Source organism: Diadema setosum, chromosome 22 (genome assembly GCF_964275005.1).
Source record: "Diadema setosum chromosome 22, eeDiaSeto1, whole genome shotgun sequence".
Taxonomy (NCBI): Eukaryota; Metazoa; Echinodermata; class Echinoidea; order Diadematoida; family Diadematidae; genus Diadema; species Diadema setosum.
The window spans coordinates 27563883-27590834 of record NC_092706.1 but is presented as its reverse complement, the minus strand read 5'-3'; the positions used below and the strand labels follow the sequence as shown (position 1 = coordinate 27590834).

General features: G+C 42.5%; 1 protein-coding gene across 1 annotated transcript in view; it reads left to right on the top strand.

Annotated features, from left to right (window-relative positions):
- LOC140245272 (BMP-binding endothelial regulator protein-like) overlaps positions 1–26952 on the top strand; it is a 157470-nt gene that overhangs the window by 102187 nt on the left and 28331 nt on the right. The window contains exons 4-5 of the mRNA XM_072324856.1: positions 16507–16606; positions 23768–23850. Of these exons, the coding sequence (XP_072180957.1) occupies positions 16507–16606; positions 23768–23850 (183 nt within the window). The remainder of the gene's footprint in view (positions 1–16506; positions 16607–23767; positions 23851–26952) is intronic.

The following is a 26952-nucleotide window of genomic DNA, read 5'->3' as shown; positions in this document are numbered from 1 at the left end:
AGAAACGAAGCGAATTTCGATGAATCGGTTATCCGCAGTTTGCGCTCTTCATTATTTCGCACGATTTCTGAGCCTGTGCCACTTGTAACGAAAAATGAATGATTTGTATCTCAAAGGATTGTTTTCATCAGGTTTGACTTCGCCACTGCTACGGTGTCATGTCATCTGAGTCCTTTTCTTTGGGGTCAAGACTTCACATAATGCAAATTGGCAAGTGGCACGCCGACAAAAAAAAAATGCACTCAGATCCGAATTGCCGATAAGCGGTTTCCAGGGTGTCAATTGAGCAGACGACAGAGTGTTAGCGATGGCAGAAATCATGTATCGTTATACTCGCGATCATAGGGCGATAACATTGTATGCCAAACCACTATAAATATCTTCCCTCTGTGCCACCTTCTATCTCTCGATCGCTCTTTTATTCAACCGTCTATTTTGTTGATTCTGTTTCCTTTCTTGTTCGCAATCCTGAAATTCGGACCCTGATATGAACTGCGATGTACTAAAAAAGCACACGGGCATTTTATCTTTCTTTTTTTTTTTTGTACCTCTGTCGATCACCCATGTGTTACTTGGTTATTTTAATTCATCTTTCAGATTATAATCTCTAACTGTGCTGAATTGAATGTCTGTTATTTCGACGTTTGCGTCTTGTGGAGAATTTCTTGTCACTTCGCTATATAATCGATGAATACCTTGCAATTTGGCTGGTACAAGGACACAGATTCAGTGGGAAAAGGGGGTAATTTGGGGGAAATATCGAGATTTGGCAAACAGATTAAAAGTGGCTAAGAGGTGTGAAAATACAATGGTAGTGGTGTTTGGCTAACAGGGAGGAACTAAGGGAGGGCTGTTTAAGTTATATTTCAATAAGCAATTTATTTTCAATTGATATCTCACCTCGTGCTCACTTTGAATGAGATCACTGCAACAGAAAAGAAAAGGTATATGTATATACATTCGATGTAAGGTAAAAGAAGAAAATAGAAGGAGTATGAGAGAGAGAGAGAGAGAGAGAGAGAGAGAAGTAGAGAGTTATAAAAATTCATCCATTCATTCATTCATTCATTCATTCTTCATTCATTTTTTCCATTTTCAACAGAAACAAATAAATATTTCAAACTAAAAACTTTAGAATATGATCGATGGTGATTGACCGATTAAAAAAAGAAACAAACTTATAAGGACCACTGATAGTGAACTATGTTTCATAATTGACGCTTTTCTTAGGAACTGTACTTTTTTAACATAATGCTGTTTTTAACATAACGCTTAATTGTATTTTTCTAAATCACGCGCCCTTATGTGTCATGTGCATACGCTATTGGTTAGGTGGTACTGCTCTAAGCTGATTCGGTGCTCTATTCTGCAGTCAGTAGATCAAAGATATACATAATAACAGGGGGGGGGGTTCAAGTAATTGGAAATTAAACAATCACTCTTGAACTCTGTCAATGAAGGTCGTAATTATCGTTTATCATACATGATGTATCACGAATATCACGATTTAAGACCGTATTCTTCCTGCGGCACCGAGATTTTATTGAGCACCTAGAGTGCAGATGAACGAGCCAAGAAAGTTTGCAAGTATTTAAGCTTATAAGCACAATGAGAATAAAGGATGCAGTTTGTTCACCGAACATTGGGATGTCAGCCCTGATTGGAAAAATGAAGGGTCCGCCATTTTCGCTTCATTTGATTTTATTACTCAGTATTGAAGCTATCCCTGACAAAGTGTGGACTTGCACTTTAGCGGTCGTACTTGTAGTAAGTTTACGATATCAAAATATCTTTATGAGAGTGGAAGTGTATAGAGGAGAAAAAAAAAGGAGGAATGGAAATGAAGAAAATAATGGAAAGAATGATTAAGGGAGAGAAAGATGGTTGATGGAAAAAGATACCGGATAGAAATGAAGGAGGAGGGGAGAGAGAGATAGATAGAGACAGAGGGAGATATTGGGAGAGAAAAGAAAGGGAAGGAGAGAGAAAGGCTACAATGCAGTGAACTTGGAGAAATGAAATTATCGTTCCTGGTTAGAACAGATTCAAATAAATACCACTTGACCGCACATAAATCAAGCGTGTCGACTCGGAGTGCTTAAGTCTACTCGGGGAATCATTTCTCTGTTCCAGTCACGAGGTCAAGTTACAAAAGCGACTTCAAGCCATCATAGGATTGTAAATTACAAATAAAACGATCGCATGTTAATTTGTTTGTCTTGGATATTATATCGGGAGTGGTTATCTATTTCCACGGAGGAAGTTATGGATTACAGCGCTCTATCACCGGGTTGCTTTTTTTCCCCGAGCCTTTTGGGAGTTTGGAATAATAAAAAAAAGCCAACAATGAATACAAATTGACACGAAAATCTGAATGGGACGTGCTTCAATCGTTTCAGTATTCAAAAGTGTAAAGTCATTCGCTCATTTCCCTCCAGTCTGCCAAAGTAAAGCTGCTTTTGATTTCCCCCCATCCTACCCCTCTCCCATACTCCACGATACATTGTGCATACACAAAATATGGGATCACTCCAAAAGTAACAATGTTGAACATGCCTACACGATTTTGAATCGAAGCTTCTCGTGTAGCCTAACTTCGTCATCCGGCACGCACCAAGGAGTTAAGGGGACTCGCTTTGTTGTTAGGTCCATGGTGGAGCCCACCAGATATCGCGACTGCTCTTGGGAACGAGAGTTTGTATCTCGTGCGTGCATAATTGGTCTGCTTTCGTTCTGTTAGTGTGTTGGAGCGTTTGTTTGTTTGTTTGTTTGTTTGTTTGTTTGTTTGTTTGTTTGTTTGTTTGTCTGTCTATCTGTCTGTTAGTTTTATTTGTATTTTTGAAGAAAAAATAATGCCGTATCTGATATCTTTTGGTCAATTGAGCAGAGGGGTGAAGGGCTTTTTGAAATCAAGGCTCGCATTTATACTGAAGGCATTCTTCCCTCTTCCCCCCGAACCCCCCCCCCCCATCCCTCACTCCCCGTACCTTGCACCCCCCTCTCTTTTAAGAATCTATCCCAATTTAATCATCAACCTTCATCGACGGCCGACGCCGTTTTCATTTCTAATTATCTCTACCAAAAGTCGTTTGAACTGTGTCATATCATTGCAACCACTCATAAAACACAATACATTTCTTTTTTTGCTAAATCGATGGAGAGCCTTCCGACGACGACGTTATACGACGATTGGTTCCAAAAGTCTACGGCTCGCTAATTTTTTGATTATACTACTCAATTTCGAGAAATACTTTGAGAAAAGGCAGAAAGAAATCATGTCTACAGGGGTTGATCAACGGAGAGTTTGAAAAGATCAATGGACGCAGATATCTGACTAAGGATATTTGCTTCTTTCTTTGCCAACAAAAATGATCTCCCTCTAAGGGCGATTTATGTGAAGTTTTTCCTTTTGCACAATGATTCGGTTGTCATGTTGAACGAGAAAAACACGCAGTAAAGATGATTTATGACTTGCTCTTGCAGTGCCGCGGTTGTTTCGAAACATGCGATAGTGCATCACTCAGGGTATGCAGTCTCAAATTCCTGTTTACGTCTGTGTGTTTGATCGTCTGCTGTGGACGTTCGAGTACTTTTCTTTCTTTCCCTTTTCCCTACTGCGGCTTCAAATGCAAAACCAATGGACAACTTCGAAACAACTACTAGTCTTCGCACTTCCCGTCATTAAAAAAGTACTGTAAAGTTTTCAAAGAATAGATGGCTTATTCGTGCCTGAATCACGTCGATTTATCTTCAATATGTCAGTCATAAAATGTCACTGTGAAATATGTTTATAAGGCGACTGTCAACAATTCTGGGAAGCGCCTTGCAAATATAAGTAATGTGGGGGGGGGGGGGAGACTTCTGTCGCACTTTCGTGCAATACTATATATTACACAGTGACCAATAACTAAGCGTCTGTTGTAATACCCTTTTCCGATGCACAATTATGTTTGTATCTAAATTGACAGCGTCTCAGAGGTATCGTTCTCTGGCAATATTAGTTTGCTCTCTATTTCGTTGTTACTCGTAGTGTTAGGTTTTTGTTTATTACGTAATCAACTATAATAGTTTAAAAGCTTTATTAGCAGGCCGTATTCTACTTTTACAATTCTTCCCATTGATTAGTCAATGACATGTTTTTTTTTTGTTTAATACTTTATTTTCTGCAAATCAACAAATCAATCAGCAAATCAATATACATAAGGCACATGATCATGAACATGTGGGAAATATACAAAATAGATTCAAAACAGAGTCGTTTGACTTGCGTAAACAAAGATATAAAAGGTAATTAATGATACAATATACAGTATGCATGTCTATGCAGCGGGGATTACAACAATTATAATCATGGAGCGATAATGCAGAGGGCCGCCATTGTAAGCATAGCTTGAAAAGATGGCCGGCCAGTAAAGGACACATTCATGATTAAATCCGTATTTAAAATCAATATCAAGACTGTTATAGTTTTTCCATTTCCTTTTTTTTTTGTCTTTCTTTGAAACCGATAATAAGTTTTGATATAATATTATTCTTCTCTTACAGTGCGAAATCTCGAGGTATAGGACTATACAGCTTCACGTGCGCTATGATGACTGATCGTTTGAAAGGGAGGGGGGACTGTTTAAATGTCAAAGAAAACAATATTTACTTCCGTGATGATGTATGCTCCCTTTCCCGGCGAATTAGGGTGGTCTTTCATCGTTTTTTACTAGTATTTGTTCGCCTGCGGCCACGAGTGGGTGAATATGGCAGTCCGACAACAAACATTATACCATATTTCCGATGGAAACTATAGATTGGATTCATCATGGCGATCACAACTTCCCATCGCGATGTATAACGATGACAGTTAATTTTCATTTTTTTGAAATATAGTTTCCTCTACAAATAACAGGAGAGAAAACAAGCCTCAGAATTACTCATCTAGTATTGAATATTTACTTATCATTTTGATTGAATTGCACTTCGAGTTTCTTTGACACATACTCGTCACTCGCTGAGTATTAAAAAAAAATCGTCAGCGCTGAGCTTCTAAATTATTCCCCTCTGCATGGAAGTAATGTCAATAATGTGTGATGATTCTTCTCGATATATTTATGTGAAGAGGGTTTTTTTTTTCTTCTTCTTAATAAGTACATATCAACTCTATTTTCTCCTTCTATTCTGTCTGTTTGTCTCTCTATGTACACTGATGTATGTATATATGTATATACACACAGACACACGGACACAAACACACACGCGCACACACACACACACACACACACACACACACACATATATATATATATATGTAACACGGGTATGTTGGAGAACATACAGTTGCTCTAGTCTGAGTTCAAGTTCCCTCCTTGGTAAACTCTTTTGTTTCCTGATGAAAAGGCCACCAGGCGACCACCTTAGCACCCGGCGTTTGTTTTGTAAACAAATCCCTTTCTTACCTGAGAGCTGAATGAACATCATCTGGCGTGGGTCAGCACAAGTTCTTCACTTTGCAGAACTGTGTTGATCAAGCCAGATGTGTTCTCCCCCTGCTCTCTATACAGGTAAGAATTATTCTACTTCATATACTCTCTTGCTATCTCTGTATGTTTCACACATTGACATGCCATTAATGAGTATGTTGTGTTTTGATAATCACAGGATTACCAAATTATAGATATGGTTGAGAATTCGTTATATCAAGTTATAATATATGAAGTTATGATTTTACTAATGCAGTTAACTTCTGGTCGCTGTCCTGCAATAGTAGTTTATTCCAGTTGTTGAAAACAACCGATGAGATGTATACATTATTCTCACTTTTCTATAGCCTTGATATATTCAATGAGTTAGGGATTGACCTGGAGTTATCTTTAACAAATTTGCATTTGGTAACTGGCTCAGTTGCGAGATACTGTGGCGGTAATCATATATTGGTAAGTTAAGCGTTAGCGATTTTGATAATGCTGTCATATTATCGACAGCTTAATTCATTTATATGTCGATGAATATTTTATGAGATAGGTCCGTCGCAATATTCAATGTAGGCCTATGTAGAGTGTCAAAATCAAAGTACATGCTGTATATAATGGATAGCCTTTCGTTTAATCCTGAACTTACATTGCATGTGAAGGAACTCGTGGCTTTTCTTAGCATACCATACAATATCATGTTATGTAGAGGGTAGCATCTGTGTGTGTGTGTGTGTGCGTGTGTGTGTGATTGTGTGTGATTGCTTGTGTGTTGTGGGTGTGTGTGTATGTGTGTGCGTTTGTATGTTATAGTATGAATGGGGTCTGCGCGAGTAGACTGTGCCGGCTGACCACGGCTTTTTAAGACCGCACTACGGCGGAGGGCCATTGTCAAGTTTCTTTACCTCTGTGGAGGCCGGAAAGATGTGCTGGTAGCTCTTTTGTTTCAAAGTCTTAATGGGGGGAGTCTCTCCCCATCTCCTTTTCTCTAGGCCTGGAAGAGGCGAAAAGAGGAGCTAACTTTTTGTATAGTATATGTTCACGCACACGCTGGTTAACACTTCTTTTGTACACTTTTTTGGCTTTTTAAACGCTGGGGAGCCCAGCGTCTTCTCGCCTTAGCTTTTATTTTAGTTTGTGAGTTTACAAAGTGCTTAATCCATGGCAAGGTTCTGCATCGGGGCTTTTACCAATGTACAGTATTCTGTTGAGTGTAGTTGAGAGCGTGTATGTAATGTATATATATAGAGATAAGTTAAGCCAATGTGTACAGAAATGAAGTTTGAGTTAATGAGAAATAGTAAATGTAATAGGACATCTGGTGATAGAGTAACATGTAGTTAATAGTACTAAGGGGTAGTTTGGATAATGCGTTGTATGTAATGTCAGTGTACATAGTGTATGTGAAACTTGTGATTGTTGGTTTTTGTAAATTGAAAGTATTATGTATCATGTTGAATGTGAATAAAGACTTTGCAGAACTGTGTTGATCAAGCCAGATGTGTTCTCCCCCTGCTCTCTATACAGGTGTCATATCTCGCGAGGTTAGGGACCCGTTCTTGCATCGTCACCCCCCCCCCCCCCCCTTCTTCTTCTTTTTGTTGAGTGAACGCCCCCTGCGTCCCCTTACCCACAAGCAGGCTACGACTATACACACAGGAAAGCAAGTGCGCTGTTAGAAGAAGGAAAGATAGATTGGCATAAGAAGGGTGAAATAGGTTAACGTTTGGGGAGCAAAATCAGGGGTATACATAAAATTTTCATATTTGGTTTCGAAATATTCCTCTTTTTGCAATTGCAATCTTTATCAGTATTCATTGGATACTATGTTAAGTGCTCGATACAAAAGCATGTATTTGCAGTGTTCAAAGACGATCACCTTGCTGTACCTGCAGATGTGACGAGCAAAATTATTGATTTTATGTATTGCATTTGATATAATTTCAATTTTTAATTTGTTCATGACGAGGACGTCATTCAATAATAGTTTCGTGTAACGCCCGTGTTTCGTTGCAAGCGCGACAGCTAACAGCGCACTTGCTTTCCTGTGTGTATAGTCGTAGCCTGCTTGTGGGTAAGGGGACGCAGGGGGCGTTCACTCAACAAAAAGAAGAAGAAGGGGGGGGGGTGACGATGCAAGAACGGGTCCCTAACCTCGCGAGATATGACACCTGTATAGAGAGCAGGGGGAGAACACATCTGGCTTGATCAACACAGTTCTGCAAAGTCTTTATTCACATTCAACATGATACATAATACTTTCAATTTACAAAAACCAACAATCACAAGTTTCACATACACTATGTACACTGACATTACATACAACGCATTATCCAAACTACCCCTTAGTACTATTAACTACATGTTACTCTATCACCAGATGTCCTATTACATTTACTATTTCTCATTAACTCAAACTTCATTTCTGTACACATTGGCTTAACTTATCTCTATATATATACATTACATACACGCTCTCAACTACACTCAACAGAATACTGTACATTGGTAAAAGCCCCGATGCAGAACCTTGCCATGGATTAAGCACTTTGTAAACTCACAAACTAAAATAAAAGCTAAGGCGAGAAGACGCTGGGCTCCCCAGCGTTTAAAAAGCCAAAAAAGTGTACAAAAGAAGTGTTAACCAGCGTGTGCGTGAACATATACTATACAAAAAGTTAGCTCCTCTTTTCGCCTCTTCCAGGCCTAGAGAAAAGGAGATGGGGAGAGACTCCCCCCATTAAGACTTTGAAACAAAAGAGCTACCAGCACATCTTTCCGGCCTCCACAGAGGTAAAGAAACTTGACAATGGCCCTCCGCCGTAGTGCGGTCTTAAAAAGCCGTGGTCAGCCGGCACAGTCTACTCGCGCAGACCCCATTCATACTATAACATACAAACGCACACACATACACACACACCCACAACACACAAGCAATCACACACAATCACACACACACGCACACACACACACACACAGATGCTACCCTCTACATAACATGATATTGTATGGTATGCTAAGAAAAGCCACGAGTTCCTTCACATGCAATGTAAGTTCAGGATTAAACGAAAGGCTATCCATTATATACAGCATGTACTTTGATTTTGACACTCTACATAGGCCTACATTGAATATTGCGACGGACCTATCTCATAAAATATTCATCGACATATAAATGAATTAAGCTGTCGATAATATGACAGCATTATCAAAATCGCTAACGCTTAACTTACCAATATATGATTACCGCCACAGTATCTCGCAACTGAGCCAGTTACCAAATGCAAATTTGTTAAAGATAACTCCAGGTCAATCCCTAACTCATTGAATATATCAAGGCTATAGAAAAGTGAGAATAATGTATACATCTCATCGGTTGTTTTCAACAACTGGAATAAACTACTATTGCAGGACAGCGACCAGAAGTTAACTGCATTAGTAAAATCATAACTTCATATATTATAACTTGATATAACGAATTCTCAACCATATCTATAATTTGGTAATCCTGTGATTATCAAAACACAACATACTCATTAATGGCATGTCAATGTGTGAAACATACAGAGATAGCAAGAGAGTATATGAAGTAGAATAATTCTTACCTGTATAGAGAGCAGGGGGAGAACACATCTGGCTTGATCAACACAGTTCTGCAAAGTGAAGAACTTGTGCTGACCCACGCCAGATGATGTTCATTCAGCTCTCAGGTAAGAAAGGGATTTGTTTACAAAACAAACGCCGGGTGCTAAGGTGGTCGCCTGGTGGCCTTTTCATCAGGAAACAAAAGAGTTTACCAAGGAGGGAACTTGAACTCAGACTAGAGCAACTGTATGTTCTCCAACATACCCGTGTTACATCCTCCCCATCATTATTGAATGACGTCCTCGTCATGAACAAATTAAAAATTGAAATTATATCAAATGCAATACATAAAATCAATAATTTTGCTCGTCACATCTGCAGGTACAGCAAGGTGATCGTCTTTGAACACTGCAAATACATGCTTTTGTATCGAGCACTTAACATAGTATCCAATGAATACTGATAAAGATTGCAATTGCAAAAAGAGGAATATTTCGAAACCAAATATGAAAATTTTGTGTATACCCCTGATTTTGCTCCCCAAACGTTAACCTATTTCACCCTTCTTATGCCAATCTATCTTTCCTTCTTCCATCTCCCTCCCCTCTACTGAAAAAGTCGCCGTCCTCGGAGACTTAACCATTAAATATATGAATCACTAAATATTTACATTTGGAGTTGTCAAACTTTTAACAAAGTTGCAAGCAGCACGAAAAGCGTCCTGCATTGCTGTGAGTTGGTTTATATTTCCCAGGCTCGTGTATTGCAGACGCTCCACAGGCTGTCTTTGTCTGCGGCTGCGTACCCTCAGTTGACTGTCCTCGTCTACCTGGTCTGCGCTGGAAACAGTCGTGTTGCCGTGTTGTGACGTCTCGCTCGCTGCCTCGGCGGTTGGCTGGCTAGTGACGACCCCCGGAGTGTGCTGGTCGTCGTCTTCGGCTGGCATGTTGATCACCACGTCCTGCCCGTCATCCATCGGAGCCTGTCGTCCCTCGCCGTCGTCAGCGGGAATGGTGGACTGGCCGTCACATGTCTCCTGGTCCTCTGTCGCTGGATGGGGCTGAGTGGTTTCGGTGGTAGGCTGCAGTCCATCTGATTGAACTGGGATGTCCGGGACATTTCGCTGCTCTATGGGTTGAGTGTTGCGTACACCACCATAGACGAAGGTCTGGCCCACCTCCTCCACGTCAGTCTCCGGCGTCTCCATCTCACGGATATCGTCTGAGGATGTCAGAATCTCGGCTGGTAGAGGAAGCTCCGCAGTATCATGGCACTCAGTCGGGAGAAAGTTGCATCGAGTCAGGAGGTTGCGGTGTAGAGTGCGTTCAGTCTCAGCACCCTCTCGCTGAACAACATAGACAAGTTCACTCACTTTTTTGGTGACCACGTACGGATGAGGCTCCCACTTGTCCGACAGCTTGTGCTTTCCTTGAAATGCGACCCGTTTCACCAGTACTCGGTCGCCTGGGTGCAGAGGGTCGTCACGGGATCGTCGGTCGTAGAATGCCTTTTGTCGGTCGCTGGCTTTCTTCGCCAATGCACTGGTGCGTGCATAGGCAGAGGCTAAGTTATCACGAAGATTCTGCACGAATCCGTCGTGGTCAAGGTCGTCGTCGATTGTAGTCCGGTCTAGTAGTAGGTCGATTGGTAGTCGTGGGTGTCGTCCAAACATGAGGAAGAATGGGGCATACCCCGTCGACTCATGCTTGGTACAATTGTAGGCATGGGTCAGGGTCTCGACGTGGCTCTTCCAGTCTCTCTTCTCCTCGGGATCAAGGGAGCGTATGAGGTGGATGAGGGTCCTATTAAAGCGTTCGGTCATCCCATTTCCCTGTGGATGATAGGAAGTGGTTCGGGACTTGGTAATACCGGCCAGCTTACATAGCTCCCTCACGACGCCACTTTCGAAGCTTCTCCCCTGGTCAGACAGCAGCCTCTCTGGAAATCCAAAGTTACATATATATTTCGACCACAGTACCTGAGCAACCGTTGATGCCTTCTGGTCGCGTGTCGGGTAGGCCTTAGAGAAGCGTGTAAAATGGTCGGTTAGAACCAACACATTCTCAATCCCACCCTTTGACTTCTCGAGAGTCAGGAAGTCCATTGACACCAGTTCCAGTGGCCGACTCGTCTGGATGGTGGTGAGGGGAGCCCTATGGCTTGCCTTCGCAGATCGTCTGAGACTGCAACGTTCACAAGAACTGCACCACTCCTTCACAGTCTCCTCCATCTTAGGCCAGTAGAATCGCTCCCTTAGGAGGTCCAGCGTGCGCTCTGGTCCCACGTGACCCATCCTGTCATGGAGTTCCTGCATCGCCATTGGTCGAAGTGTTGTGGGCAGCACCAGCTGAGTGACATCTCTCCCTTCCTTCGCTATCGTCCTGACAAGGAGGCCATCGCGTAGGGATAGACGCTCCCACTGCCATAACAAGTTCTTGACCTGGCTGGGAAGTTGAGCTCGATGACGCCTAGGTGGCTTGGTTGACTCCCTGATGTACTCGATCACAGCCGCCATGCCGTCATCATCTGATTGCGCCCTCTGGAGTTCCTGTACGCTCATTGATGGCAGGGCCTCGAAGTGCGGTTGAGGAACTTTGACCTGTTGGGCAATTTGGGCAGTGGGGACAGCAGGTTCAACGTTACTATCATCACCTGGGCGGGATGGGGAGAGGTCCTTCTTGTCGGGGGCTGGCAACCGAGAAAGCGCGTCTGCGTTGGCGTTAGCCTTCCCAGACCGGTAGACCACCTGGAAGTCATAGTTGGCCAATTCAGCTGCCCAGCGTTGACCTGTCGCGTCTAGTTTGGCAGAGGAGGTGGCATACTTCAGCGGGTTGTTGTCTGTGAATACAACGAACTTGTTACCGTACAAGAAGTCCTTGAACTTGTCTGTGACCGCCCACTTCAGTGCCAGGTACTCGAGCTTGTGGGCTGGATACCTCGTCTCTGCTGGGCTGAGGCCTCTGCTGCCATATGCGATGACCCTCTGTACGCCATCTTGTTTCTGGGAGAGAACGGCTCCGAGTCCCAGTCCAGACGCATCTGTCTCTAGGGTGAACGGCAACGAGTAGTCTGCGTACCCGAGGATCGGCGCAGAAGTGAGCCTCTTCTTCAACTCAGCGAACGCAGCTTCACACTCATCAGACCATTCATAGGGAACCGGCGCAGCTGTCTTCTTCCCTCTCTTCTTCCTTGGGTCGCCGCTTGTCAGACGGTACAGCGGGGCCGCGATCTCAGAGTACGACTTGACATACCTGCGATAGTACCCGCAGAATCCGAGGAACTGCTGCACTTCCTTCTTGTTACGTGGTCGTGGCCAATCAGCTACCTTCGCCAGCTTCTCCGGGTCAGTCGCTACTCCCTTTGCGGAGACAATGTGCCCAAGGTAGCCAACCTCTCTCTGCAGTATACGGCACTTGGAAGGTTTGAGTTTCAGGCCGTGCTGCCTCAGTCTGTCAAACACTGTCTGCAAACGTTCCAGGTGCTCGTCGAGTGTCGTGGAGAAGACGATGACGTCATCGAGGTAGATGAGGACGGAATTCATGTTCAGGTCCCCCAGGCAGGTCATCATTAACCTCTGAAATGTGGCAGGGGCATTCTGAAGCCCAAATGGCATCCGGTTGCACTCGAAGAGGCCCATCGGAGTCGTGAATGCCGTCTTTGCCTTGTCGTGCTCGTCGACCTCCACCTGCCAGTAGCCAGAAGTAAGGTCCAACGTGCTGAAGTATTTGGCCTTACCAATCGAGTCCAAGGCTTCCTCGATCCTGGGGAGTGGGTATGCATCTCTCACCGTCTTGCCATTCAGTTTTCGGTAGTCTATGCAGAAGCGTAGACTTCCATCCTTCTTCTTGGCGATGACAATGGGGGAGGCATATGGGCTGCTGCTTGGTCGTATAACACCGGCATCATTCATCTCCTTCAACATGTCTTTCACGTCCTGGTAGAGGGCTGGCGGGATCCTCCGGTAGGGGAGGCGGAAAGGGACGGGGTCGACGAGGGGAATCTGGTGGGTAATCGACGTCGTATGGCCGTAGTCCGTCGAATGGTGGGAAAAGACATCGCCATTTCTCTCGAGGAATTGCTGGAGCTTTCTGTGCTCGTCATCCCTCAGGTGCGATAGGTCAATGTCTTTTAGATGTGTCGCGGTCTGTGTGTGGCACCGGGCTTGATGTCTGCTGGTTTGCTGCTGCTCTTTTGGCGACTCCATGCTGTGGATCTCCTTCACAGCCCTGAGTATGGCCAGTGAGGTAGCTGAAGTAAGGGTGATGGGCACGCCGCCAATATTTCTGACTGTCACAAAAACGACACCTCCACTTACCGGCGACAGTGTGTGAAGACAGGTCAGGTTTCCATTAGCTGAGGTTGGTTCTACCAGAGCGCAGCAGTCTGGAACCGGAGTCCTTCCGCGCACGCAGCCCTTCACAGTTCTCTGCTCCCCTGGTACCAGCTGGAGAGGTCGCCCATGCATAGTCACGCGTCCAATGAAGTCTCCCTTCCCACTTACATCTGCCATCCCCAGACGCATGAGGGCTGCTTTCCAGATGGAGTCCCTCTCCCCTACAGCATGTAGGAAAGACTCTCTTCCGTGTATCCTCACGCAGTCCTCCTCCAACGCTCTGATAACATTGGTTCCGACCAGCAAAGGGACGTCACGCTTGTACTTCGTCGTGGCTGTCACCAGTGTCGGTACCTTTGTGTACTCGAAGCCTAAGATGGATAAGCTGGAGTCGATTACCCCTAGTACACGCACCTCGTGGTCGTCGGCACCAATGACGGATAAATCAGCAGCTCTAAGGGGTTGTCTGCACAGGCCAGGGTGAGTACGCCACAGCTCCTCAGATACGGTTGTGACCTGCGAACCCGAGTCGATGAGTGCGTTGACCTCTTTGCCGTTAATCGTCACCAGAGTCTCGTTGGCTGGTCCCACGACACCCAGGTCATTTGTCCTCGTCGTAGGGGTATGAGTCGTTGAAGTCGTGTTATTTGGGTGGGTTGTGATTTTGTCAGTCTTTGTCAAGTCAGGGGGGTCAAGGTCAGTCTTATTAACGCCCACAGCCACCGCTGTGGGCCTTACCCGTTTAAAGGATGGGCAGGCACGTGAGAAGGGCAACTCCTTGCGAAATGTCCCTCCAGTCCGCAGATGAAGCAGGTAGTCGACCTCTGCGGGGGAGGGGGAGGGGGGCGTGGCATGGACTGCGGAGAAGGTTGTTGCGGCGCTCTAGTTTCCAGCGCCGTCATCCGTCTCTCCAGGTCCGCCATTCTAGACAGGTGGGTCTGCTGGTCCTTCCGCACGTCTTTCAGCACCGCTAGAATCTCCCTCATCGCCGGATCTCCACTCTGCCTGTTGCTTTCTGCCACCTTCCCTTGCTGGATGTTGACACCCCGGCGAGCCTGATGGCCAAGATGACGCCTGGTTGCCCTTTCTCTGGCGAGGTGACGGAGTTCGTCCTTCAGGGCTCGAAACGTCATGAGTCGCGGCCGCATGGGTGACAGTCTCGCCCGGACCTCCTCATCCCGCAGGCCCCTCATAAACTGTGTGGTCAGTTTCGCGTCTCTGTCCGCCATTGGTGTGCCGTCGTAAAGTGTCTCCTCTATATTACACAATATACCCTCAAGTGCGATAGCAAAAGAGCCAGCTTCCTCGTGTTGTCGCTGGGTCCTCTCATAAAACTGCGCCATTGGGTCGCCATGGCAACTCCCATCTGCGTATTCAAGTCTCAGTTCATGGAAAGCGGCTTCTGGAGTACGCTCACTAGGGGGAATGTTCAGAACAAGACGCCGCGCTTCCCCGCTTAGATTCCGTATGATGGTGGCGAATGCGAAGCTCGTGGGCTGGGGTGCGGCAGCCAGCAAATAGTCCATGTCCCGAATCCAATCGTCCACGCTGATTTTTCCATCACGCTGGCCGGAGAAAATGGGGACGTTCCTCACCTGCTGGGCCGCCATGAATGTCGGGGGGTTCGCCACCTGCCTAGCCGCAGCCATGCCGTCGATGTTGGCGTCTTCTCGGGGGCTAGCAGGCACTCGTCCGTATCCACTCATATCAACTGCCATTTCTGGTACCACGATCTCGATGTACTGTAGATAAACAAAAAGGATCCTGCCGACTACGCCAGTTTCGTGTAACGCCCGTGTTTCGTTGCAAGCGCGACAGCTAACAGCGCACTTGCTTTCCTGTGTGTATAGTCGTAGCCTGCTTGTGGGTAAGGGGACGCAGGGGGCGTTCACTCAACAAAAAGAAGAAGAAGGGGGGGGGGGTGACGATGCAAGAACGGGTCCCTAACCTCGCGAGATATGACACCTGTATAGAGAGCAGGGGGAGAACACATCTGGCTTGATCAACACAGTTCTGCAAAGTGAAGAACTTGTGCTGACCCACGCCAGATGATGTTCATTCAGCTCTCAGGTAAGAAAGGGATTTGTTTACAAAACAAACGCCGGGTGCTAAGGTGGTCGCCTGGTGGCCTTTTCATCAGGAAACAAAAGAGTTTACCAAGGAGGGAACTTGAACTCAGACTAGAGCAACTGTATGTTCTCCAACATACCCGTGTTACATATATATATATATATATATATATATATATATTTATGTATATATATAAAATACATATATTTATGTATATATATTATATATATATATATATAAATATATATATATAGATATTTCTCTGTCTTTGTCAAACTTGTGCTTAAAAAGGTAGTGTCTGCTTCATTCGAAGGAACTATGAATTACAGTATGATACATTTAGCTTAGTATCGGAGGACAAGGAGTGACGATAAGAAATCTAACAATGCCCCCAGTAGAATTCTTGAAGAGAGAACCTCGTCAGTGAACGCACGTTTGTTGTTATTTTTCTCTCCTATTTTATTTTGTTTTTATTTGTCTTTCTTTCTCAAAAAGTTCAGCCGAATCTTAGCCATTGAAAAAGTAATTGTAATTTTATCTTTCTTAATACAGAGTTTTAAAAGCAGCATTATTTCAATATCTCTGGCAACCATTGAATGTGACCCCGCGAGATATTTTCGTGAAAGCTTGTCCACGAAAAAATTTAGAGGGGTTTTGTAACCGCTCACAGCTACGAAATTTCCCGCAATTGTCGTGGAGTCATGCTGACACCGCGCCCCTTTATCAAGAAATGTCTGATTTAGTCAATACGCGGTCCTCTCTATGTAATTCAGGGATTATATATATATATATATATATATATATATATATATATATATACATATATATATACAGTATATATCGCAATTTTTACGAATATTACAAAGTTTACTTCATGTGGAATGTTGTTAAGAATCGAAAGATCGATTGAAACCAATCTCTTTTCGGTAAAACAATGTGTAAAGTCAAAGAAAAGTTTGATACCGAAATACTAAGAGAGGGAATAGTAAGCAAACACCCACATGAAGATAATGACTTCTAAAAACTAACATTTTGTTTATCTTCTCGTTACTCTCGTTTCAGAAAGAGAAAGTGATATGTAGAAGAGAAGTGTGTGAGGATCTAGTCGATTGCGCACTGGTAATAACGACGCTGGGGGTCGATTGCTGTGAAAAGTGTAAAGGTAAGTGTTCGTGTGTTCACCACTTCGTGTATTAAAGAGTACTCTTATGTGAGACATCACCACACACACGCGCGCGCGCGCACACACACACACACACACATAATGAAGTGAATAATGTTAATATGTTTGTATGTTTACATCCCTCCCCCTCTCTCTTTCCCTCTCTCTCGCTATATCTTCGTATACAACATTGATTTTGATGAATATAAAATTTAATTTACATGTATACATTATATTCATCAATGTTGTGTAATCTATAGAGACACATGATCTTCTGCAACAATCCAGTACTTACGACCTCAGACTTTCCTGGTATATGTAGGAGTGATATTCATGTGGGCAATACAATACACAGAAAGATATATAAGGACAGATACCAGTAGTTCAACAAACCGACAGAATGACAGATAGACTCACACACACATTTCTTATTACCCACCACATACAGGAGAAAAGGAAGTTGATACATAGTTGAAGACTGAAACACGGAAGCACATACAGACATTATCACACACAATACATATTTTGGTGAAAAACAAACTGACGCATCTTTGAAGAAGAGATATGAATTTAATACATTGGGGCAGTGCGAGAATTCAGTTTTTCATGATGACTATCAAATATTTACCAACATTTGTGCGGTTTGTCTTAGTAAGATATAAACTTCTGTCTGTAACTTTTTTTTTTTGTAGTGTTACCAACTTGTACCAAAACAACCGGACAAACATTCCTGAGCAGAGTAGAGCATTAAAAAAGATAAACACACCAATTGTATGATTATACCATAAAATAAAGCTAGGAAAACAGCTTCGAAATTCATCACGTATAGACCTATACTACTCACTCCCGTGTTCTTGGCCCCATCAGTTTATCACAGGCACGTATAATCGCAAGCATTGATAGGGCATTCTCGACGATTAAAAAAAAAAAAAATTCTTAAAAGTAACAACAGAGCAGAATCAGAGAAAATTTCCTGCAGGAAGTTTTCTCGGCGCAGAAACAATTGTTGAATAAACTTCCCGCCTCTTGTAACACTGTTGTGTAGAATGCTCAAGAAATAAGGGAAGGAATCCAGGGAAGAATGAATGAAAGAGACAAGGAGACAAACAGACGGACAGAACATCGAGGGGGGGGGGTAGGTTGATGACAAACTGATAAGATCTCAGTGACGCTGCTTGATCTCCGAATGACCCGGTCTATTTGTTTGGTTGTCAAATAGATATGTGGGTTAAATAATACATCTTTGATAACCCATTCACATCACTCTAAATACCGACCCTACTCAGTCTTCACTGTGTACGGAATGCCGCCTATCATGCCTATAGGACTTTGTGTTATTGGCGGCCGAGTTAAAAAAAAAAAATAAAATACGAAGTGAAATTTGAGCGATAGCACCCAATTGACGTATCTGAAAGTTTCCTTCCTGACTTCGTTATATTCATTGATAGATTTGCTTCAATAAAGAGATCCGTCGAATAGGCCTAGTTCTACATTTAGACATGCGCAGAATGGCGCCGTCTGTATAATCGACTCTTCCTCTCCGGTGTGAATGGGGGGGGGGGGGGTGGGGTAATGATCAACATTTGCGACAATAAGCATCGCATATCAACAGAAGCTTCGCACCTCAAAATCAAGGTTATTCTTTTTTAACTCCAGCTCACGAATAATTGATGATATATTTTTTTATCAGTCTATCTTCCTCTCTCTTTGCAAACCTCCCTCAGCTTAGCTGATCAAATATGTACGACATTCCGCCACGCTAGCGGAAGTTCAGGAAGGAATCAGACACCGCGGAAAGAAAATAAATAATAAACACGTGATTAGAAAGTCAAGGATATTGAAAATTTAGAATTGAGTAACGTAAGTCTATAAGTGTATGTATGTTTATATAATGTACATGCGTACATATATAAATATAGTATTAACTAATGAGCTCACTCACAAGAGGGCCTAAGTCCATTCTTCTTCTATTATCACATTTTGGTGCTTTCTTTGCATAAAAGTGACTTTAGTCCAACTCTCCAAGATTTCAGGAAGTTTGTTAAAAAAATAATGCGAAATTCATGTTCTTCATAAATATGTTCGTTTCGTCTGCTTAGAAAACTTGTAGTTAACAGTAGTTTATTTATGACATGATGTGTGATTGTTTACGAGTCCGTGTCCTGTTTTCCGTTATAATACATGGTCATGCAATATAACGATGCATATCAATCAATGTTATAGGTACGCTTGTTTGATTAAACAAATGGTTCTGCTTTGTCATAATTCAGTAGATTATATCACTCCAAATACGTTTAAAACCTGTGAAACTTCAACTTCTTACAATCTTTAAATGGGCTTATAGTGTTCTCGTCGTGCATAAAATCTAATATACAACATTCAAGGTTGTTAAGATGGTAATTTCTAATAGTTCTTCACCGTCCCATTGTTTGTTACGGTGGCAGTGCAGAATCAGTTGGATTTGATTTGCAGCGATAAATCCCGTAAAAATGATAAATCTCATCATTCAATTTTCAGATAAGCATGTAAGTGAATATATCTTTTAAATGTTGGAAATGTTTTTTTTTCTTCATTTCCCTTCCTGATTGTAGCATAAACTCTATAGTAAAATTTATGGTTTATCTGTATGATAATTGGTGGATTTCTTTTTTTTTTTTTTGGTTTTGAAGATTAATTTGCAAATGAATCATCATCAAAAAAAAAAAAAAAAAAGTTCGTGACATATAGTTCCTTTACTTCTTGCATATTGTCTGGACTTGAAAAAAAAAAAACCCAAAAGAAAACAACTAAAAATCTGATGGAGTCCGTGTAAGATTACAATTTGACACCGTTCTGTCAAAATGTCATTGATTTTTTGTTTTTTTCTTGAAGAATTCCTTTTCCGCCACTTCAACGGCAAAACTTTATTGTTTAGCAATGAGGTCGCATTTGTGTCTGTAAGTTCTCGCATGGCGGGCAAAGTTACACCAGTCGTTTAATACTTTACTTTCATCCAGTATTAAGGTTAGTCTCAAATTGCACGCGGATATAAAGTGTGTGTGGGGGGGGGGGGGGGTCAGAGGGAGTTAGAGGGCTTCCGGAATAGATTTTTCTGCCTCTTCTCTTACTGCCTCCGTGAAGAACCTGGAAGACATTCGATTAATTTGCATGTTCTGGACACAGGACCAGGTAATGTCAGACTGTCACCGAGGTACGATGTGGCACCTCGGGGGTGTAAATCCTATACCCACCATATTCAGGGCATAAATGTATCATGTTCGTTCGTGAGCATGGGCACATTTTCAGGCGACTGAAGGTTTATTGAATTTCAGGTGAATTCGATAGCACAGCCTCCCTGATTCGGGAACGTATCGGCTTCGGCACGTGCCTAGTCTCCTTCCCCAGATGTTTGCCCATTGATCTCAGCATGTCTACACAATATTCTACACATTACTCTAACGTGATATCGGTAGTTGGGGTGCCCAAATATTTGTTGGCGTTGTCACTAAAAGGAAAATATTTATGACTGTATGAGCATCAACATATTGAAAAGAAAACTGTGGTCACAATGGAATTGCAGACAATACATGAAAAAATTATCGATTATTACTTAGAAGGTAGAGCATGAGCGAAACTGCGAACGTAGTGAAATATTAAGAACGGAGCATAGTTCTTCGCTTGAACAAGACAACATGGATTTGTTGTTTTCTCTTTGATGATAAATGATATACTTCATCCTCATTTCCTACTTTGGAGTCAATATCATAGACAATTTTGTGGTTGAAATCATAGTTTCCGGGTAATATTCATTTAATCGGACCCCGGATGGTTTTTAGACCTTTGCATTTGAACATCTCTAAATCATTGATAGCGCTGGGTACAGAGTTTCGGAATTTATAGTATCTGGGATGAGGAATGAGTTTTGTTTTTTTTTTCACAATACTTTACATATCAAAATGAATGAGAATGATTACGTAGCAGCTTCATATCAGAATGCATGGTTTCGTGCTCAAGGAAGCATAACAAAAGAACAATTAAGCATATATAAACTCTACTCAGGTAATCTTCTTAAAGCAAGTTGCATTGTAATGGCATAACATTGTTAAAATTACTGAGATATGTGAATATCCTATGTCATCATCCTTGTTCGGAGTATTATGTTTTCAGATTTTCAAAGAATAGGCTTATCTGCTCAAGAACAACAATAGATACAGAAATCTATACATGATATCATCGATTTATATACTACATGATGTGAAATCATATAAATCGTCTGGAATGCCCCTTTAATCATGGTCCATGTTCTTATTATGGTCATAAGGAATGATGAATCCAAATTCACTTTATAAAATGGTGCACTCGTTCTGGTAGATTCACCTTTGATAACACCATTTGTGGCGAAAGTTAACGCTCTTCTTGTTTTTGTTTGTAGTAGCTTCCCCTTTCATTATTTCGTCATTTCATTTTTTTTTTTCTATATTTAATTTCTCCTTGTGTTGTGAATACAATGAGTTAATATTTTCTCTCTTTTTTTTGGGGGGGGGGGATCGAGTGGCATTTTTTTTTTTGTCATTTGTTATCAAGACTTTTGCCAGTTTTCGATAGTCATACACTGTAGTTCAGGCAAGTTTGTGTGTCGAGGAAGAACGACAATCAGCCTACGAGAGGGAGAGGCATTAATACACATCTTGGCCGGTAGCGTTCAAGGGCACGCGTGCACAATTCTCACGGAAAGAACTTTTGACTCGACCCCTAAAGGACGGTTTTTCTTTTGGATATGCCGAGATTACCCCAGTTAAATGCTGATTCATTCAGATACTTTCCTTTGTGCTCGACGCGTGTGTGATCTTTTCTCTATTCAGCTTTTCTCCCTCGCTCTGCCCGTCATATGTTGGTTGGCGCCGAACTTCATTTACTGTGCCCTGTGGGACTAGTGGGTCTATTGGCAGAGCGTTCACCCATGGACGCGCGGCCAAAGTAGAAGCAAGACGAAGTCGTATGTCAGGGCACAATATATCCAGCCTGGCACTACATGCGTGCTCCTACCAGATGCCTACGCTGGCCCCATCCCTCTTCCTGCGAGTCCCACCCCTCATATAACTTCTGAAACTTTCTTTCTCCCCTCACAACTTATTACCCCTTTCCACTCTCCTTACCTAACCCCAACCCACTCACCCACCCACCCCCACCCCGTCGAACCTCCTTCATCTTCAGGAGATCAAGACCTGCCGCACCTTAGATGCGACGCGAATGTGTGTCGCAGTTCCCGTCTATTCCCATGCCTTTTCATGGCTCAGACGGTGAACATCGCGTTGTTCATCAAGGTTCGTTGAGGCCTCTTGGTATTGTAGGTCCTTAGAAGCCTCCAATGTGTAACGTGTTCGAAGAAATGAACAAATAAACGACTCATTGCTGTTAAACCGTGGTACCTAGGAATCTTTCATTTTAAACTGCAAATAAATGTGTTGTTTGCCAAGCTCCGGACTGAAAAAAAAAAGAAAATAAGTCAAGAAAAGAGACTTCATTTTTATGTTGATATTTGCACAGGTTCGTCCTCTGCAAAACATAAAACCCTCCCATACGTCTTCCCGGGGACGTCAATTTGTGATCTGATGGGGTTACTCAACTCCTTCATGCATATGGCTGATGTCATGTCATTGATGAGCTTTAATAGATACTTTCTGATTAATGGCACCGCTTAAGGAACGGCAATGGAATGCCAACTCGGGATAATTCGTGCAGATCGCAGTCGAGATCCTTGTAATGGCCCAAGATTGGCGGGCCATCCATGGGTAATCCAACCAGCGTGGTCGAACTTTCTCTTGGTTATTCTGAGACTGAGAGTAACTGACACAGATGTGGGTAGGTAGGGACCGTGTTCTAGTAGATTTAATGCTGTTTGTCTATGCAGTACGTACAAAACTTATAATTCAGTTACTAGTCAGAAAATACGTCCTTTTGCAAAAATATTTCTTTCTTTCCGTGATATGAATTCTCCGTCAGTGCTCTCCGTAGAGGATTTGATACAGATAAATTCTTACAAGGGTGGGAGGATGGGGTGCTACCAATAATTTTACTAGACCAGACGAATAGAATTCAAATTGAAACTTTACAAGGAAAGTTGAAACCTATTTAGTACTTATTTCTGTAGTACAGCAACTTTTATACCACATCAACACAATATGACTTTGCATTCTCTGTCTGTGTGTTGTTGTTTTTGTGGAGCGTTAAAATCATTATGGTTAATCGAAAACTTTTCTGGAGGAATTCAAGAGGGCTTGCCTTCCAAGAATAGTGGGGAGCCGTCAGGGGACACTGCTTAAGGTTCCCGATAATGATGCCAGCCCGTGTTGTCCAGCGGAAACGACCACAAGTGAAAGTGAAGAGCGTCTATGCTGTGGTCGCCATGGCAACGATGTAAAGACTGATGATGTTCTCCGGTGAACTCATCGCTCGCCATAAGACTTTGCTCCTTCACTCGCCACCTAACGACACTGTATTTCAACCTCGATCCAGATGTGTAGGTGTGTTACTGGGTATAAGGGGCTATAACCGCACCATGACCCTCTGAGAAAACGGTGTCTTTACTCAAGAGGGTAAATTCGAGAAAACAAAATCATGATAATTATCTTCTCTGAAGTCGTCATTAGTAACAACACAACATCTCATCAAGGGTTATTGCAGGCCTTATCCCACAAGCAGTCCTTGATCAAAGCATTTTGCATAACATCTGGGGAAAAACAACAACAACAATCACAACAACAACAACAAGCGAACACCGTCCAGTGCCACCGAAGTGTCTACCTTTAAGTGGTGGATATTTCAACTTGCATTCTGCCTATGGTATATAGTTATGCCGATGTACCGCCCATGTCGTGATTGAAAATTAAAAGGATGCATTCTTAGATACCACAAATAGAATGTCTGACTGTAGTGATGGCAACACTTGGTTGCTAATATTGATCTCTCCCCTCTCATTCACTATAAAGTGTCACTAATAACTTCTATGTCCCCATTGGCTATACGTTTTCTATTGAGAATTGGTGTTTTGTTTGTTTGTTGTTGTTGTTTTTTGGGGGTAAAGTGTGGACTTTAATGATGTTGTCATGGTAACTCGTGAGATGGATTTGATGTTCTCCTCCTGAATGAACCTCCGTCCTTTGATTGATGTTCTCCCATCAGGTTGTCGATATAACGGTGATGTCTACTCGAGCGGCGACAAGTGGCGTGCCCATGATGACTCGTGTAGGGCGTTCCAGTGTCGGGTAAGTGGACAGCATCAATTTCCTTCCCAGGGCAGGGATGCACGCTCAATGTAGTTCTCAACTCCCATCTCATAAACAGTGATGAACTAGGCCCGCTTCTCAGTTTGCTCTGAAAGTCTGGGGTGCGATGGCGTCACTTGTTTTCTCACCTCTTGAAGCCAGTCAGCCGAGAGCGGAAGAAAACGAAGCAAAGCGAGAAAAAAAAAAAAGAAAATGTGGCAAAACAACTCAAAATAAACAGTGCACAGCGCTGCGTCACTATCTGATGATTACGTAGGATGCGTATTTGAATGATGGTTATCTCAATTACTTCTTCGTTTAACCACAAAAAAAAAAGAAAACTGATTGAAGGTGTTAGTGAAAAGGAATAAATAGGTGAAAGGGAAAACATATCACCTTATTGAAAGAAGTTAGATGCAGTTTCTACGCATATTGGAAAACGGGTGTCGTTCCAGGAGCTAACGAGTGTATCCTTGCGGTTTAGTCGTCTGCCATTAGTGCGTTATTTGGTTTTATTAGTGAAATGCATCCTTTCTGAAATGAAAACCACAAATTTCAGCATGGAAAGATAATACTAAACCGATTGTTGCAAAGGGAATCTACTCTCAATAAGTAGCAGGGACCTTTGTATGATAAAATCATACACATCAGGTTCCAAAATAATGTGGCACTTCATCTCAGACTTAGGAATCAGACAGGTGTAGGAATCATGTGTAGGAACCACATGGAACTTCGAAATAGTCACAAGTATGCGAGAGCAAATTGAATTATTTCTGGCCCTTTTCAAAGTTTCTGAAGATGAAACATTCTTGCTATATTTGTATATAGCACGGGATTTACGTAGTACAATCGACACTATTGCATCTTGCTTCTCCATTTTTTGTTTAAAGCAAGGAGGGTTGTAGACGACAGGCTTCCCGAGAGTTATTAACTGTTAGATATAATCTTGTTCATCCGTGGAGAACTGTATTCAGGTTCAGAATGATCAATCATCAGGGGGTTCAACTTTCAAGGTCAAAAATTTAATCGCTTACCTATTCCTAACATAATATTCGTATGATAAAGTTCCACGTCACCAACTCATGGTCATGAAATGCAGTGTATTGCTATTAATATATTCCCTATATTGCATAATATGTTTCCGCTTAAATTCACTCATGAATCAAGATTGTCACATTCAAGTTCCGGATGAAAGAGAGAGAGCGAACTGACAAGTCGGATACCCTTGAACAATTTTGTAACAGAAATCCCATTAAACGGAAGACAGCTGAAGAACTGCCAAATTCATATTGATAATTGAGAGCGCTAAACCCATCCACTTAACGAGCTTTTGCTCGCGTTTACGCGACTTTATTTCTCGCGGGAACGAGATGGGACAAATTGGAGACTTCCCCTCGGTGGGACACCTGTGCGCGCGTTTCACTTCATACATCGCCAGCGGAGAGCGCTGTCGCACTAATTGAAATGTCCAAGCTCATCGTCTGCGATGGCTATGATTCCATGACGGACACGAGTTACAGGGCAATTTGTCAATTCGCCGGTGATGATTCACGGCTCGTGAGCGGTGCGCCAAGGGATGGGGAGGCGCTCTTTTACCGACGACGCGAGAGGAAGGCGAGCTCTCTCCCTAGATAGAATGGACGATGATGAGTCAAGATGTCAGTTCTCATGAAGAAAAATCACCCAAGAGACCAAATCCCTGCACTTTTTAATAATTACAATGTCAAGATTCTGAGGAGGAGCTTTGCGGCTTACGCCGTAGCATCTTGAATGAAAAGTTAAGGTCACGCCAAAGGGAAGTAATGACATTTCTGCTGAAATTTCAACCAACGGACGCGAAACACGGCAAAGACACAATACTTATGTGTATTCTTTTTTTTTCTACGAATATCAACGTTTTTGCTAATTTCTTACTTTTTAAATGCCAGTAATGATGGAAGGGTTCTTGTTATTCAACTGGTCATAACATTCGCCATGATTTTTTTAATTCTATTTTAATGTTTCCTACAGTGAAACTGCTATACTGCTTCATCTTAAAAAGAGCATCCCTCTTTCAAGATTAAATTCTCCATTCCGGTATCTGTTTGAACCCTTGAATGTTTACAAATTCACTGTCTACCTTCAGTTTGACAAAGACACTTTGACTAGCTGCAACAGATGGCTGAAGGTGGCACAGAATAGCACCTGTTGAAGAAAGACCTCCATCATTATAGATAATTAGAAATCCCTTCTACGCATTTTGGCATGCTATGCCGATCCAAGAAGTATCGCGACTATATGCCCATGACGTAACATTGGAAGTAGTGCCGGCATGCGCACACGGTCATTTCCAAACACGAAATGATCGATAGGGTGATGGCGTTGGATTGTGACCATCATCGCATGATATCCAGCAAAAATTCTGTCTTAATCAGGTTTTTTGAGCAAGTTTGTAGTTACAAAGTGCACATCACTAAAAAGATGACCTTGTGTATCCCGAGTGTTGACGTTAGATGTAAGATTAAATTAATTTTTGACTGACTGCATCTATCTATGCTTTGTTCGCGCCTCCCATCATCTAGCGGGGCGAGCATAGTGATGTCATGAACATAAAAACTCATTTAGTTATGCAATATCATGATGGTATCGCTCTGATGTGATGTGGCATCAGCCGGGTATAATACCGTGGTTTGCCTCCCTTTTCATACAAGATTATCTGATTTATCTTCATGATCTTGCCTTCAGTTATTGACTTCAGAACATCATAAATGAGTATTCATCTATTTCTTTTTTTCTCTGATTATGACGTCAATAAGTTTTACTTATTTCACTTTTTTCATTGCTTACGAGCTGACTTCCCTCTCAGAAGTAACCATTGCCACTGATCTTAATGGGATGCATGGGATTACTGAGTAAATAGAACTCCCGAAAGCCTCGCCACAAGTTTGGAGGTTGTATCGCTTTAAAGAGTACAACGGACGCATACCGGATTTACGTATCAGTGTTAGTTGGTTTGCATCGATGCCGACATGAGCTTTTCACGAATACGTTTGTACTAGCTTACTAACGTAGTAGTTGGTTTGAAAATTAATTAATGTAATGTTTGCGTTTTGATGTCTCATT